This window comes from Plecotus auritus (assembly GCF_963455305.1).
Source record: "Plecotus auritus genome assembly, chromosome: 12".
NCBI lineage: Eukaryota > Metazoa > Chordata > Mammalia > Chiroptera > Vespertilionidae > Plecotus > Plecotus auritus.
In genome coordinates this window covers 11,688,944-11,705,385 of record NC_137778.1, presented here as the reverse complement: position 1 = coordinate 11,705,385, position 16,442 = coordinate 11,688,944, and the positions used below count along the sequence as shown (strand labels likewise).

Genomic DNA, 16,442 nt, shown 5'->3' with positions numbered 1-16,442 from the left:
GAGCACATATCCATGAGTGGCCTTGGTTGGCACGGTCTCAGGCAATCCTCACACCCACCGTGGGAAGTATACATTCTCAGCTCCATTTGACAGAGGAAGACAACGTGGTTCTGAGGAAGGGGAGTGAGTTGCCCAAGTTCACACAGCTGTTGAGCGTCAGAGCCCCAATTTTAGCTTGGATGTATTTAATTATAAAACCATTTTTAAAGCCTTTACTCTTTTTGCTCAAGTAACATAAAACAAGCAGTGGTACTTCCCCTTCCTTTATATCTGACCTGCCTAGCTGCTATGGACCAAATAGAGGCCATCCATCCACAGGGCAGCATATCCCAGGGGAAGCGCAGTGCTGGGGGCGGGTGGTTTCTGCACCTAGGCCCTTGGCAACCAATAGGAAGGTGCTCTGAGACTGTAGACACTGCCTCTCAAAGACTGGGCTTCTCCAATCCCATTGCACTTTCGGATGTGGCCAGAGACGGAGCCCACTGACGGTCCCCTGTGCATTTATCTCGCGGGAAAGAATGCTTGCAGGGCTGTCCCAGCCTCTGCCCTCAGATAGCTGGCCCCCTGACCTGCTCAGGGCTCCACGCCTTCACCCTGATAGTCATGATTTCCAGCAGCTGCTGGCCTGGAACGTGCTCTGTTCTGTAATTCTTCTTGTTGATGCAGTTGTGGCCTCTAGGTCTGGGTGCCTGTGTCATTGGGGCTCTTAAATGAGCCCGGGACTCCACCATCACCTCCCACCTCTGCCAACCCTGGCTGCTGCTCCAGCTCCATGTGTCTACTCCCTGACTGGCAGGGCCTCCCTCCCAGCCCCAAGGCAGGCTTCTCCCCGGGAAACCTCTGCCTCCACCTCCCCTGCTCACTGACCGGGGACTGACAGGCTGCTCCGCTCACAGAGGACACCCAGCTACACGATGCTAATTAACCCCCTGAGGTAATTAGGCTGTAATTGATTTTCCCAGAGAACATAGCAGCAGGAGCCAGAGGCCCTGAGCAGTGGAGTCTCCTGTTGGTGTTTTTTAAGCAGAGGCAGTGGAGAAAGGAACGTGCATCTTGTTGGAGAGACAAATCCATGCTGTGTCCCAAGCCACTGTGGGTAGATCATTCTGGACAGGACATGGGGGCAAGGAGGACCCAGGCTTGGAACGTTTGACTCACTATTATCAGGAATATTTTCTTTCACTTTGCATCTCCTACTTCCAACCTATCCTCCTCTCCCTATAAAAGTCATTTTCAATTTTTTTAACTTTTAATTTTTGAAATAATTGCAGACTTAACAAAAGGCACAAAAATAGAACCGAGAACTGTCATGTACCCTTCACCCAGATTCTCTAAAATTAACATCTTACATAACCACAATGTAATTATCAAAATTGGGAAATTAACATTGATACAAGAATGCCATCTCCTATACATGCCTCGTTCACATTTTGCCTGTTGTCCCTCTGACGTCCTTTTTTCTGGTCCAGGATCCAACCCAGGGTCATATGTGACATTCATTGTCCTGTCCCCTTCATGCTCTGATCTTTCTTTGTGTTTCATGACCTTGATACTGTCAAAGAATGTAGGCCCATTATCTTGTAGTTGTTCCTCCATTTGGATTTGCCTGATGTTTCTTCATGATTAAATTCGGGTTATATGTTTCTGGCAGTGAGCACTAACAGGAAAAAAATTGTAGGTTACATGTCAAAAGGGCACAGGAGCCAACTTGATTTGGCCCCAGTGGGCAAATCTGCAGCAATTGTAGCAAGAAAATAAATAATGATCCCATTAGGCTATAAGCAATAGAATAAAATGAGAATGTATGGTCCTCTGTGATATAAATAAACAACTCATGGAGGAGAGAGAAAGCTCTTCTTTATACTAGAATTTCAGCTCATAAATGTAGAGGGAATTATGGAAATAGAAAATCATCGTTTGGCAAAATTCACAGTGATAATTGTTTGAGGCAAGAATGGCCAATGAATGTTAAAATTAGTGGATGAAAGTATGATGAGAAATGGGATGTTTACATAGTCTCAAGCTATCTCCCCCAAGATACTTATTAATTACAATAAGAAATAGTAACTTCACAGCAAAAACACCTGGCACACACCACCTCAGCCACGGGATCACAGTTAACATCTTAGGAATGGGGAAACCAACCTCATGTGCCCCCCCATAGCATGTGCTAAGAACATGACCTCATTTCTGTGGCTTTTTTTTTTTTTTTTGCTCAAAATGTATAATTTGTTTAAAGTAACTTTTAAGAAGAATTAACTTATTTTCTTTACCCCAGCTTTCTTGGCCAATTCCTTAACATTCGCATAGGTCTTTTTCGTAATAATTAGAATTATATGAGATCCATGCTCTTTTTCTCCCCTTGTCCCTGGAATTCTGTGAAACCCATGCCCTTTTCCTCCTCCTTGTCTCTGACCCTTAGGGATATCCCCTCAGTGCAAGCCCACGTGCAAATAGAAGCCATTTCCTATGAAGAGCCTTCTTGAGGGGTGGAAAGAGGAGGTTGCTATGACAGCTGTGAAGGCTGCTGGGGGTGGCAGAACTTCCAATGCTGGAAGCAAACTGGAGCTGGAACGGGTGCTGTCCTTTCCAGGGGCAGGCAAATCAATGAGATGCCCCCAATGAACGAGTTCTACTTTAGGAAAAGAAGTGAGCCCGAGTTTAGTTAGATGAACAGCTGTGTTCTTCCTTAACCCCTCCTTACCCCCGCTGTCTCCATGACAACCAAACCCACCCCTAGAGACCCATCTCTTACAGCAGCTTCGTGTAAGACAAGTCTTACAGCCTATCGAATTTCCCAGTTTGCATAAACTTCAGGTTAGGACCCCCTCAGGACTCGCCGTCTGCTCCTTCCCAGCCAGCCCGTGTTGTGATGATGACACTGTCCCCCGTGGGAGGCATCCCCGGCTGCTCCCACTCCAGCTGTCATCCTGGATGTCTCTGCACGTGTCACCTGTTCAACCCCAGGAACAGGCGACGTGCAGAGGGTTGGTAAGCCTGGGAGATGCCTGGCCCATCACGTTTCTGTTCTTCCCAGCGTGTGCTTTGGGTCCTGCTGGGACCTCGGAGAGGGGGATGTGATGCGCCACCCACTAGACAGGAAGGCTCAGGAAAAAACATTTTCCAACAGGCTGTGAGTGGGCAGCATCCAGCACAAAGGGGAGGGATACAGAATATGTTCTTTGGGAGGAGAAATTTGGGAAGGGTCAAGGGGCTTTGGGGCTCATGTGACAAAGGCCTCCACTCCAAGTGAATGTATTAGTTTTCTTATCGTTCCGGAGGTTAGAAGTCCAAGATCAAGGTGTGGGCAGGGTTGGTTTCTTCTGAGGGCTGGGAGGACAATCTGTTCCATGCCTCTCCCCCAGCTTCGGGGGGTTGTGGCAATCTTTGGCTTTCCTTGGCTTATAGAAGCATCACCCCAATCTCCAGCTTCATGTCCACATGCTGTTCTCCCTGGGTTCGTGTCTATCTCCAGCTTTTACAACAATAAGACCCCAGTCATGTTGGATTAGGGCCGACACTAAGGATCTCATTTGGACTTGGTTACCTCTGTAAAATCCTATCTCCAAATAAGGTCCCAGTCTACGGTAATGGGAGCTAGAGCTTCAACATATGGATTTGGAGGGGACAGAGTTCAACTCATAACAGCATTCTGAGAAAAAAGGAGGAGATGCCCAGCTCTAAGGAAATGAATTCACTCATTCAGTATTCATTTAGTGAGTGACTACTGTATGCCATGCATTGGGCGAGGCCTGAAGTTCTCGCTGGATAGGTTAGTCCTGGGTGAGGAGGCGGGACGATGCAGCCTCTCTCTGGAGAACTCCAGCCTATCTCTGCCCTTGGCCATTAGGAAGAGGCTGGAAACTGCTTGCCCTGCAGCCAGTGTGCATTCTCCCAAGGACCTGAGACAGTCACTCCAAATCCACACCCTTTGCCGTTGTCTCCTGTGCGGAAAGAGGACTGCAGCAGGGGCCTAGCTCTCCACACCTAAGAGGACACAAACTTCAGGCCAGGGACGCGGTGAGCCGCATCCTAGTTCTGGGAGGCTTAGTAATAACAGCTTTTTTTTAACGAGACTCTGCTGTGTGCCAGCACCTGTGCACTTTGCGTACCTACGACTCCTAAGAATTCTGCGAGACGGCTATCAGTGTCTTCATTTAAGAGTTGGGGAAGCAGTGCTTAGGGAAGTCACGCATTGGTTAGGGGCAGAGCAAACTCCAGGCCAGGCCGCTGACTCCAGAATGCAGACCCTCCCACCATGCCATGTGACCGCTCTTGGTCAGAGGGATGGAGGGGTTCTCCTTTGCTATACACCTCACCCCACTCTGTGTATATCAGAAATAACCTGGGCCCAGGGTCAGAATCCTCTGGAAGAGCCCAAGAGATGCCAGATAAGCTGAGAACATTGGCTATGCTTTGTACTTGAGCCTTAAAAACTAAACAAAAAAAAACTTTTACAGGCGTCCTCAAACTACGGCCCATGGGCCACATGTGGCCAGCCGAGGACATTTATCCGGCCCGCCGGGTGCCACTGCCTGTCCTCGTCCCGGGCCCGCACTGCGCATAGGAATTTGTTCATAGTTTTTTTTTTTAAACTATAGTCCGGCCCTCCAACGGTCTGAGGGACAGTGAACTGGGCCCCAGTTTAAAAAGTTTGAGGACCCTGCTACATAACTAGGCCCACACATATGCCTGTGAGTTGGGGAGAAACAGGAAGAGCGTTTTGGGGTGCCCTTGAGCTTAAGGATATCACTTCTTGCCTAGGGCAGATGTAACTTTAATTTCGGGTTTCTTAAAGCCACCAAACTTGATTTGGTTGGTTTCTGGTTGTCTACTAATTCCATGATGGTTAAGGTGAAAGTTGGAAGTTCCCTAGGCTGGTGGCTCAGCCTTCCCAAGCATCTCAGCCCGATGGGAGAGCCCAGAGGATGGGGCCCCGGTGGACCACACCTGTAGGTGAGAACGAGGTCAGGGTGAAGTAATGGCAATGCAGGCTGGAACTGCAAGGGTTGAGTCCCCAGTGCTGGACCCTCAGGGCGTGACCAGGAACCTACCACCATTTGGATCCCAAAAAATGTCCCTGTGTGTTTCTGAAGCCACCTGCTACATTGCCTAGTGAGGGTACACGCATGCCAGGCTGCACAGGTCCTGGTTCTGCAGTTGTCTCTCCATGGATCACCTTGTAGCTTTTGCTTTATACAGTTTTCAACTTCACTAACTTCCGCTACACCTCACTAGTCCCTGCTCAGGGCATATACATTCTCTTTAACGTTACCTGAGGTACACGTAACAAGGAAAGAAAACCCGTGGCAGAAAACCGTGTACACCGCCCTCCAAGACCAAGCCTGAGTCATGTTGCTGTTTGACAGGACCCATCGCTCTGGCTTCCTCCTGCTTCCCTCCTGCCCAAATAATTTCAAGTGGCTTTCCACCCGGATTCCCTCAGATGCAGATGCGTTTGTGAAACTGTTCAGGGAGCTGGACCTTTACAAGTATTTATCTGTAAGGCTGCCTCAAATCTCTGCAGGAAAGGCCAAACGCCACCTGCCCAGGCCCAGAGTGACTCGCTGCAAAGTTCCTGACAAATAAAAGAGAAGTCGCCCGCTTTGCTGAGAAACAAGTCAGCACTCTGATCCCCGTTCATTTATTTGCAGGCCTCATTAATATAACATCCCGGCAACACACCGCTAACGGGGGATGGTGTCAAGATGAATAATGGAGTTACTCTGCTGAGATAACAATTAGGTTTTGAATGTCCTATCAGCTAAGACAGAGGCAGCCAGGATTCGCATCAGGTAGCAGAACTGGCACCGCCAGGGCTATAGATTCCTGCAGAGCCATCAGCTGGGCTCTCCCCACCGTGAAGAGTGTGGGCGCCCACACACACATACACATACACACACACACACACACACACACACACACACCAAGTTGGAAAAGAATGTGACAGTGTGCTATCTTGGATGAACATCCAGGTGTCTTTGGGATCCAGGGTGGGATCAGCATTTGCAGGCACAACGCTGGCATCGCTGCTCTCTATGGTGAGGGAACTCGAAGAGCAGGAAAGGAGTAAGTCAGGAGGAGATGAGCTGTCTACACCCCTGAGACTTGTCCTCATCGACTTGTCTTGATTGTGGGCTGCTTGAGCTTTGATCCACAATGTGACCTGAGTCCCCACCAAGAACAATACCAGAGGCTCACCTGCATAGGACCCAGAGCCACTTGCCCTGGCGGGTGTGGCTCAGTCGGTTGGCGCATCATTCCGTACACCAAAAGGTGGCGGGTTTGATTCCCAGTCAGAGCACATTCCCAGGATGTGGGTCCAATACCGGGTCAGGGTGTGTGTGTCACGCAGCCAATCCATGTTTCTTGCTCATATCGATGTTTCCCTCTCTTCCTCCCTCTTTTCTTCCCTTCCTCTCTCTAAAATCAATTTAAAAAAAAAAAAAAAACAGAACCATTTTTCCTCAGGACTTCAGCTAGCCCAGCTTCTGCCCAGATTTCTTACTCATAAAATAGTAATGAGAAAAACAATTAACTACGAGTCACTGAATGTTTAACCTGGCGCCAAGCATGGGGCTTAGCACCTTAGGTATGTTAACTCATTTAGACCTTACAGTAACTTTTAGGAGGCAGAGCTATTATAATTGCCAGCCCATCTGACAGGTGAGGAAAGCAAGGCTCTGTGAGGTGTGGTAACTCTCTTGAAGTCACTGCTAGTAAGTTTCAGGACTGGGACTTAACCCTCAGCTACTTGATGCTAGAGCCCCGCATTTGACCCGTAGACCATCCTCAACCCCTCTCCTGGGCTCACTTAGACAAATGGAACTCTCACCACAGGGCTGGAGGCAGAGAAGGTGCTGGCCTCTGGCATCAGCCTGCTGCAGAGATGGGGAGAAAGCCAGTGCCCGCTCCCAGGGAGAGGTGCCAGGGGGAGGGGGAGACATCCCCAGGGACAGGGGCAGAGAGGAGGGAGGAGGGAAGCTGAGAAGTTTGGAGAGATCTTGGTGACCAGCAAAGCCAAACTCAGAGCTTGGAAAGCAGCAAGCATGGCCTTAGCTGAGGGAGAGGGCACGGGGGCCTGGGCAGAGGGAACCCATGGGCAGATCAGCTTGAGTTGCCCCAGGGTCTGCCCCACGGTGGGAGGATGGCCAGCTCAGGCGCTGTTGAGCGGAGGCTGAAAGCACAGGTTAGATAGGCCTAGCTGGGCTCTGCCACTCCCTGCGCAACCTTGAGCAAGTTACTTAACCTCTCTGGAACACTATTCCCCACCTATACAATGGCAATCATAATAGTCCCTCCCTCCAAGCGCATCGTGGGATAAAATATTTAAAGCCCTTGGCACAATTCCTGGCTCATGATAAGTACTTAAGAAGTGCAAAGCCGGTCGTCATCATTAGCAGAACCTTTAATGACCTGGAGCAGAAGCCGGATTCTGTCTTTTCTCACTGTGTCTATCAGACAAGAGAGACAGCCAGAGGAAGATGGGTTCCAGGATGGGAGCCGGGCTTTGTGAGGCGCCCACCAAGAAGGGGTTCTCCTCTGACCCTATAGGAGGCCCCCACTCCACCCCTGCAAGGCTCCCGAGCCCCAGGAATGGCCCACCCCACACTCCCCAGGCTGCGGAGCCCCGGGCCGTGGCACCTCCCTCACCACTCCCTGGTGCAGCCCCTGGGAGCTCTCCAGCTGTAATTAATCTGGCTGCATCTGCGCTGGCCCTGGGGCGGCTTTGTGGCACAGTTCCCTCCAAACTGCTCCATGAGTGGCTGCGAGAATCAGGGTGAGTGCAGCACCACAGGGACTGGTTTCCAGGTCACGGCACCCACATTGGAAACACGCATGACACCGTCTGGCAGGAACACAGATTCGGCCGCGGTGCTGGGCAGGGCTCAGCTGGGCTGGGCTGCGGACAGGGAGGTCTGGGGAGGTGGGGAAGTGGCTCTCCAAACCAGAGGCGTTGGGAGGCTTTGAGCGTGAGAGGACCCAGCAGGACACAGGACTGTCCGAGTTAGCCCCCTGCCATCAGCGCACGCCAGCCTCACCCACATCCTCTGGCTGAAGATGAGGCAGATAAAGAAGTGCTTGGCCAGGACTCAGACAAACTAAAGAGGCTAACCCCTTTATACCCAGTCCTGGTCAGTGACTGCTTCTCAGACGGGGTTTAGGGCTGTTGAACTCAGCCCTCCGCCCTAATGTGTTCCCGAATTTTCTTTCCGAATCCTGCAAATAGACCAACACTTTATAGTCTACTACCAGTTAAAAGCCAGTACTCTTAAGGCAAGGTAATAACCTTAATGTCCCACTAAGATGCAAATAAAGGTTTCTTTAGGGAGGAGAGGCTAGCAGCGTGAGAGGTGCCTAAAATGGGAGAAGGAAGCCCGGAGAGCAAAGAAAGAAAGGGGAAGGATGCCAAGGGGCTACCTGCCTCTAGGATTTGCACAGGACCGGCCTGGTGATGTCTGTGTGACAAGGGAAGGAAGTCCTGGGCGTGGGCCGTCCTGCTGCACGTGGGCAGGCCCTACCTGGGGTCACTACCCTCTCCGAGGAGGCACGGAAACCCGAGGTCCAAAGAACAGCATCTGCAATGATCAAAGGGCTTAGAAAACAAGGTCTCCTGACAGAAAACCAAGAGAATCGCAGCAGCGAAGGCCAGGGGTGACAGATTGGCCATCGTCAGTGTCTGAAAGATGTTTGATGAGGAGGCAGCTGCTAAGTCGTCCGTTCAATGCGGAATCACAGCGGCAACTGGCTTACATGAAAGCCGGGGGGATGCAGAAAGGGCGTCCTGATGATTCCACGTGGAGAAACAGCGTCACTCCCAGCCACACTGGGCACCCCATGCTCCCCGCCATCATGAAAGGGCACAGTTTGTTCCAGAATCTGGTCAAGACCAGCACTTCCCAGTAACAAGAGCTGGGGGTGTCTATCAAGGCAGTGCGCTGAGTATTAGGTTGCTAGGCTAAAGTGAGAGGGCCCCTGTCCCAAGACAGTTATCGACTCGGTGAGGAAAAAGCAGTTCCAGTCCCTGTGGGCTCTGCTGCCCCGGGACCTTCCCACAGGGCAGTGGGCGTGTAGGAGAAGGTGCTGCCAATCCTGCCCCAGGGAGTCGGAGAAAGCCCCTGACTCGCAGTGGACACGCTGCCTGGGCATGTCAAATGCACATGGGCTTTCGCTGTCTAGCCGTGGGGACCCAGGGCTCAGGGAGGTGGGTAGGGAGGGGCTCCCAGCAGGAGCCAGCACAGAACCTAGGGGAGACCCCCAGTGCCCCCAGCACCCCACTCAGCAACAGCAGCTGCTTCTGGGATCCTCTCCCTCGTGCCTGACTTCTGGCTCTGACTTCCGAGGACCACAGAGGATCTAAATAGCTCTCTGGTCCACATTGTAATAGGTTACAGAGCACGGGGCTGAAATGAGTCAATATCTAAAGATCTTGCCAGCTGATTTCACAGGTTTTCAGCTTTCTTCTCCCTCTCTCCACACCCTCAGCCACTACACACACACACACACACACACACACACACACACTCAGCCCAAACTGCCAAACCATTTGTTTGTGTGGGTGTCTCATTCAGATTACTGAATTACTTGAAAGAATTCATTGCGTTTGTTGTGAAGGTCAGTGCCTACCCCAGAACAGCTCCTAGGCAAGGGAAAAAGAAGTGGTGAGAAGGGAGGGAGGGAGGGATGTGGACCATTTTAGACAGGACCAGTGTCCTCCCAAATTTATTCCGGGAGAAGAGGTGATGTGTGACTCAGATTGGGCAGGGCCCAGAACCCACCAAAACCCAGGCCCCCGCCCGCAGCAGCGCAGCCACTCCCTGCCCAAGCTCAGGCTGCAGGCCACCTCCCAGGCTTTCTCCAGTCAACCCAGGACACCTCTTCCCACCGGGGTCACCCCAGCATCTAGGTTATGTGTGCCTGGTCCGTGTGTCCTTTTTCCAGATCAGTAGGAGGAGCCCCACCCTCTAAAGCTCCCGGCCAACAGCGCCATCCCGTGGTTTTGTGATCTAGGAAGGCACAGGTATGGGGGAACACAAGGAAGGGAATTGCCAATTTTCAAGGCCAGCTCTCTAATCCACCACTGCATTAGGGACTTTCCAACCTCCCTGTGAGACAAGCATCATTGTCTGTTTTCTGATAAGGACACAGATGGAAGGTCACATAGCCCATACGTGTCAGAGCTAGACTTCAAACTCAAGTCTATCTGACACCAGAGGCCACTCTCTTCCTGCTACAGACACTGCCTGAGCATCGGATGGTATCTCTCCATCCCGGCCATATCTTCTCCCCTCTCAGTGGGGGAATCTGTATAACTCCACCCGCCCTCTCACCTTCACCTCTGTGGGAGATAAGCTCTCCCTTCTGCTGTAGCCCAACACCTTCCTGATCTGCAAGGCAGAAGGCAAGGCCTTCCTTGGAGTTCTATAAGCAGTAACTGGGACTCCAGCAACTTACCTCTTTATAGACTGGGATGGATGGGCAAGACTTTGCTCCTTGGAGAACCAAGCTTTGTGAGTGCTGCACTGGGTACTTTGCAATCTAATGCTGCTTTAAAAGTCATATATAGTTGATTTCAGAGAGGAAGGAAGAGGAAGAGAGAGACAGAAACATCATGATGATAACCATCAATTCTCTGCCTCCTGTACCTTCCCTACTGGGCATCACGCCTGCAACTCAGGCATGTGCCCTGACCAGGAATCGAACTGTGACCTCCTGGTTCATAGGTCAGTGCTCAACCACTGAGCCACATGGGCCGGGCTCTAATGCTGCTTTTAAGAAAAGAGCCTTAGGATCAGTTTCCAGGGTGGGCTTGGGACCCTGCAGCTGCCTGGTCTGAGGGGGTGTCCGGAAGGGATCTGGCTCACTTCCTCTCTGAAGAATAGATCCTTTCCCATCAAGCCTCCCCTCTGTAGCATCTCCCCAACACCTGGTCCTGAGGAGAAATAGGAAAGAGGATGCCTGGGTTTTTCCCACCCCGGCCACTGCACAGACATCCAGGGCCTTCTCACCTGGAAGCCATCAGGCGGCAGGGGATGTGTTCTACAGGGTACCTTCCTGTTGCTTTGTATTCTGAGCACAGATCTCCACCTGACTCCCATTTGTAAGCAAAAGGAGAGCAATGACATGTACAGAGATCCAGAAAGTTTAAAGAGCATGTGTGTACAAGAATCACTGGTACCTGGGGGGACACAGAAGACATAGTACAGGATGGCAGATGTGGATGAAGAAGTCACAAAGGTCAGAACCTGCAGGACCAGGACCTTGACAGGTGTTTAGAGCAAACAGCTAGTAACCTGGTCAAGTATGTGTTCATGAAGGTCAATCTGAGGACGTCAGATCTAAGGGAGGAGCATGGGGTTCTGGCTGTTAGTGTGGGTGAGGGGTGGTAGAGCCCTGCTTATCACCTGGTCTGGAGCACAGAGCAGAGCACGGATTCAAAAGACACCTGGGAGTAAGAACTGGTGGTGCCTGCCGACCATATTTATTACATATGGTAGGTGAGAGAAGGGAAACAGTTGAAAATGCAAGATTCCCGGCTGGGTGCACAGTGATTCCGTTAACCTTGAAAGAGAATCTGGGAGGATAATGAGGTTAGAGGTGGAAGGAGAAAAATTAAGAGTTCATTTTTAGACCTGGTGAAATGTGAGGTGCCTGAGGGACTCACAGTGGAAGTGGAGGTGTCTAGTAGCAATTGGATATATGGATATGGAGCTCGAGAGGCAGGTCTGAGCCAACAATATAGATTTGAAAGTCATCAGTAATGGAGGCATTGGGAATTCTCTTGCAAATCAAATGCTCACCACCTCATCTATGTTTGGGAAATCCAGATTGTTACACATCAGTTTCGTTTTAATCAAGGAAGATGTGAGCCCCAGGGCTTGATGGATGCTGAATGCCTTGGCCCCCATACTCCTCCGCCACCTACCCCAGGTGCTGGCCACAAGCACATAGCATGTGCCTTGTGGGGAAGAAAACCCACGTGGATCCAGCATTTCCTGGGTGCTTTCCAATGACTCAGAAGGACTCTGGCTCTCCAGGTTTGCATTCCCACAGCTGGTAGCTGGGATAGAAGGGATCAGGCTGGTGTCTCGACACCCCAAACTATCTACCTCTTCAACATGTGTCTTCATGCGAAGATCATAACACTTGCTAATAATTTTTTTTAAAGTCTTCCTTTCCTGCACAGTATAAGCTGGCTTACTCTTCTGAGCAGCTCAGTGCCCATGACCATGTCCCTGACCCTGACCCTGACCCTGAAGCGTGGGAAGGGGATACAAAATGACTTGCCAGCAGGAAGCTGCCCCATGGAACCTGCCAACACCCCTGCCTACTCCCAGTACAATCCCCACATGCTACCTGTAAGACGAAAATATTTTTAGTCTTCCCAGAAAGATTTCATTTCACAGTTTTTCTGAAAGGTTGTAATTAACTGCAGGGAGCAAAAGAAAGTATTTTTAAAAATAAAAGTGGGGGGAGGAGAGTGAACCAATCACTGCAGGCTTGTCAGTTGCTTTTAGTAGGTGGGTTCCTGCCATCCAGGTGGCTGGGGGAGGGGAGGAGGGGCCCCGCTGAGCTCATTCCAAGTGGATCAAAGGAGAGCCAGCCAGGTGCTCAAGCTTGTGGAGAGCAAATTCTTTCCTACAGAGGCTCCTGCAGGGGCATGGAAGCAGCCCCTTCCCCATTCCTCATGGACAAGGGTCCATCTTGCAGAGTCCAGGAGGCCCGGGGAGCTGAGAAACCGCCAGGGGGGAGTGGGACTGTCAAGATCGAGTATTGCTTATTTTTAGCATCCCAGGGACAGAAAAGCTGTGGGCCACAGTTCCTCATGCCGGCGCCTTTCTCTCCAAATTGTCCCGCCTTCCCCCCACACTCGCGCCAGCACACAGAGATGCCTGTGTGCCCCGCCACTCTCCCTCCATTGATTCATTTCATGAATCTTGTTGGTTTTATTCATAAGGTGGGCTATTTTATTCCCATGAAAGGGAGTCAGAGCCATAGACAAGGTGACTTCGGTGAAATGAGTCCCCGAATGAGAGTTCAGGGCCTGGGCTGACAAGGAAGGAAGGAGGCTGCACCATAAAAGGCCTGCAGGCGATGGCGGGGGACATCAGCAGCTCAGAGTGAGCTCAGGTCCTGGCTGTGCAGCCCCGTTACTGAGAGCCCAGGCAGTGAGGGAGGAGGGATGGGGGCAGTCCCATCCCCAACATCTCAGTCCACGATCACCTGGGGACTCATGTTTGAATTGGTGGCAGAGCTCACGGTGCCCATATCATAGGAAGAGAGCAGGGCCCCTTCGGGAAGGTGGGAGATGGAAGAGTTTTCAGAGCCTTCAACAGCATTTTCACCTGCCCTCACCTGTCATCTGTGCCCTGGGGTGCGCGGACTCATCTGCCACTGGACACCCCACCAGCACATAAGGGCCAACTCCTCAGAGGGGCCTAAGGACAGAAGGGACCAAGGCTGCAGCTCTCTGCCCAGCGGCCTCATCCGGGAGAGTCCGGTGGACTCTTGGCCTTGGACAGCCCCCTCCCTCTCTCCCCACCTTGCCTTCCCTGTGGCCATGAAAAGAGCCCTGGGCTTTCTTACAACTGTGCGTATAGGTTGTACGAGCATCTTAGACTAAGACACCCAAGTCCCCTTCCCGTTCTGAAAGTGCGTGTTCCTGCTTAGGACTGGGTTCTGGCCAGATGTCCTTCATCTTCCGATGACTGTGGACCACAGTGTGAACGTATCCCTGGCATCTGTGGGATCTCTAAGAGCTGCATTCTTCCTGAGCCTGATCTCTCCCCAGACAGAAGTTTACGCCTTGGGAGAGCCTGATTCTGCTGTTCCCTTCCCTGTTGGGCCAGAGCAAAATGAGACAGTCATCATTGGGTGACTGGATTAAGAAATGAATCCATAAATGAGCCTTACTAACAGGAAGCCAGCAAAATTTGGGAAATCCTAAAGTTATTATGGGGGCGGGGGGCTGTAGCATGCATCACAGGACTTGTTTTCCAGAACAATATGAAACACCCTTCCCATCTTTGGTCATCCCTCTGCAGCTACCTTACTTCAGGCTCCTCTGGGATCCCCCAGCTTTGCCTCAAACCCACTGAGTGCCCGGCATCAGCATTGTGTATGGCCTCCTTCATCTCTCCTCTCGCCCGTACGTTCCTTGAGGGCCTATTTCCTGTGCATTCATCATTGTATTCCCACCGAGTGGAGCACACAGGAGTGGCAATAGCCGCACCTCACAATTGCAGGGCCTCTTTGGTGTAGAGAATGCTCCCAAACACCCTCTGGTTGGTACTCGGGAGCCCCCGGGGCGAGGCTGGTGGAGAGGACTCTCACAATCAGGCAACTGGTGAATTCGAGACATGGTTCAAACGATGGTTTTATTCCTCGAGTCTAGTACTTTCTCATTTCTTTTTAACAATTGGATGAATGAATGAGTTAAGGACCTAAAGACCCGAGGAAGGAGTATAAAAAAATATGGTGCCAGGATCTTAGACAAGCTACAAAGTAGAGAAAACACTCTCTGTTCACCCAGGTTCCAGATGTCCATCGAAGTCCCCGAGCCTCCCTCGGGAAGGCAAAGGATGCTGCCGTCTCTGCTCCTGTGGACCGCAGGCTTGCTAATCCCGTTTCCCTCCCACAGATTTTGACAGTGTCTGGACCACCCGAAGGAGGGACTCGAGTGACCATCCACGGCGTGAACCTGGGTCTGGACTTCTCCGAGATCGCCCATCACGTGCAGGTGGCTGGGGTGCCCTGCACACCCCTGCCCGGGGAATACATCATCGCTGAGCAGTGAGTCCGGTCTGCTCCGGCCTGCCCCTTCCCAGGGGAGCTTCTGGGTGGGCCGAGACTCCCCTCCACCCCCCTTTCTCTGGGACTTTTCCAAGAGTCATTTCCCATCTCCCTTCTCCCGTGGACCCTGCCCCCAGAAGTCTACCCAGGGCCCTGTCCTTTCCCACCTCCAGTCTCAGAAGGTCATAGTCCATTCTCTCCCCTGTCTCCTGGCTCCTCTGGCACCAGGGATCCCTGTGCAATGCTGCCCCTCCTTCAGTTTGCCCCTGCCCACTGGCATGACTGAGTCGGTTCCCAGCCAGCCCAGGCTCCGCCTCTTCCCTGGCCCCTCCCCACCAGACCCCATTGGAATGCATTCCGCAAGGTGGGCTGTGGGCAACAATTTGTTTGGCTCATGGGGCTCTGACAGCAGCTTAATCCGAGCAGGGCCTCCGCCGGAGTAAATTCATTTATTTCACTAAGGGAAATGTCAGCTGGAAATTAGAAAATAGGCATGTCGCAGCAGACAGGCGATCGGGGCTCCAGGAGTGACATATGTTCCAATTTGGGGTGTTCATTTGGCAGTGGCGGCCACTGTGGAGTTGGTGGGCAGGAGGCGGGCATGAAGCTGGGGCGGGAGGGTACAAGGAGGGGTGCCTCCCCTTCAAAGGAGGAAGGGCGGGGAGCAGCCAGATCACTCTGCATCATTGGTCACATCAAGTCTGGTCAAGTCGCCCTCGTTCCACAGAGAACACAGCTCTGCCAGGGGTTCTCGGAGCTTGACCCAGAGCACGGCTGGGGGCGGGGGGGGGCCTTCTCTCCCTAAGCTTTATCCCCTGCAGCCTCAGGTCTTCCCTCTGACCCCCACCCCACCCAGAACCAGCCTTTAGTAGCAACCCTAAAAGTGGCATCAGCAACCATAAAAATGACATCACTTTGTTCTGTCAGCACTTGCACAGTCTCATCTATTATCTCATTTTTCATTGGTCCGGACTCTGTGAGGACCAATCATTATCGTCACTTTACAAAGCTAGAGAGGAGTGAAAATCCGTCCCGTTTGCTCAGAGCACAGTGGCCAAGGCAGAGCAGGACCTGGAGTCTTCCCTTCCTTACGAGCAATGGAGTGGACTCCGGGGTGAGAGTGGCCTGGAAATCTCATGATGCGTCACAATGTGGCTTCCAGGTTCGAGGGCCATGATCCCAGTGTGGCCCAGAGCTGGGTCAGGGCGAGAGGGTGAATTCCCAGACTCTGAGGCCGGGTGGATGCCTGCCAGCAAGGGAGGAGCCTGATCCTTCAACCTGCAGCTCCTTCCTGTGGGATCCTTCACTGGCAACCTTAGTCCTGGAAGGAGAGCATGTCGGGAAAGGCTGGCAGGGTCTGCAGGACGAGAGGAGGGAGGGGAAAGGGACGTGACTTAGTAGCACTTCTGAGCCAGGAGAGGAGGGACAGCTGTGGGCAGGAGCCAGGTTTGCCTGAGAGATCCTCACAGTCCAGGGCTTTACAGGCTGGGCTAGCCCCTCGGTCTCACTGACCCAAATCCCCGGGGCGTCCAGGCCTGCCTTGTGCCTCTAGACATGAGCTAAGTCTCCAACTTGGGGAGATGCCACAGGATGCCGAAGGAGAGGGCTTGGGTGAGTGAGGGGTATGGCTTTGAGGTGAGAAGCGCTTG

General features: G+C 52.1%; 1 protein-coding gene across 1 annotated transcript in view; it reads left to right on the top strand.

Annotated features, from left to right (window-relative positions):
• Window positions 1-16,442, top strand: part of PLXNA2 (plexin A2) — a 208,415-nt gene that overhangs the window by 158,354 nt on the left and 33,619 nt on the right. Inside the window, exon 13 of the mRNA XM_080648776.1 lies at window positions 14,642-14,793. Within this exon, the coding sequence (XP_080504902.1) occupies window positions 14,642-14,793 (152 nt within the window). The remainder of the gene's footprint in view (window positions 1-14,641; window positions 14,794-16,442) is intronic.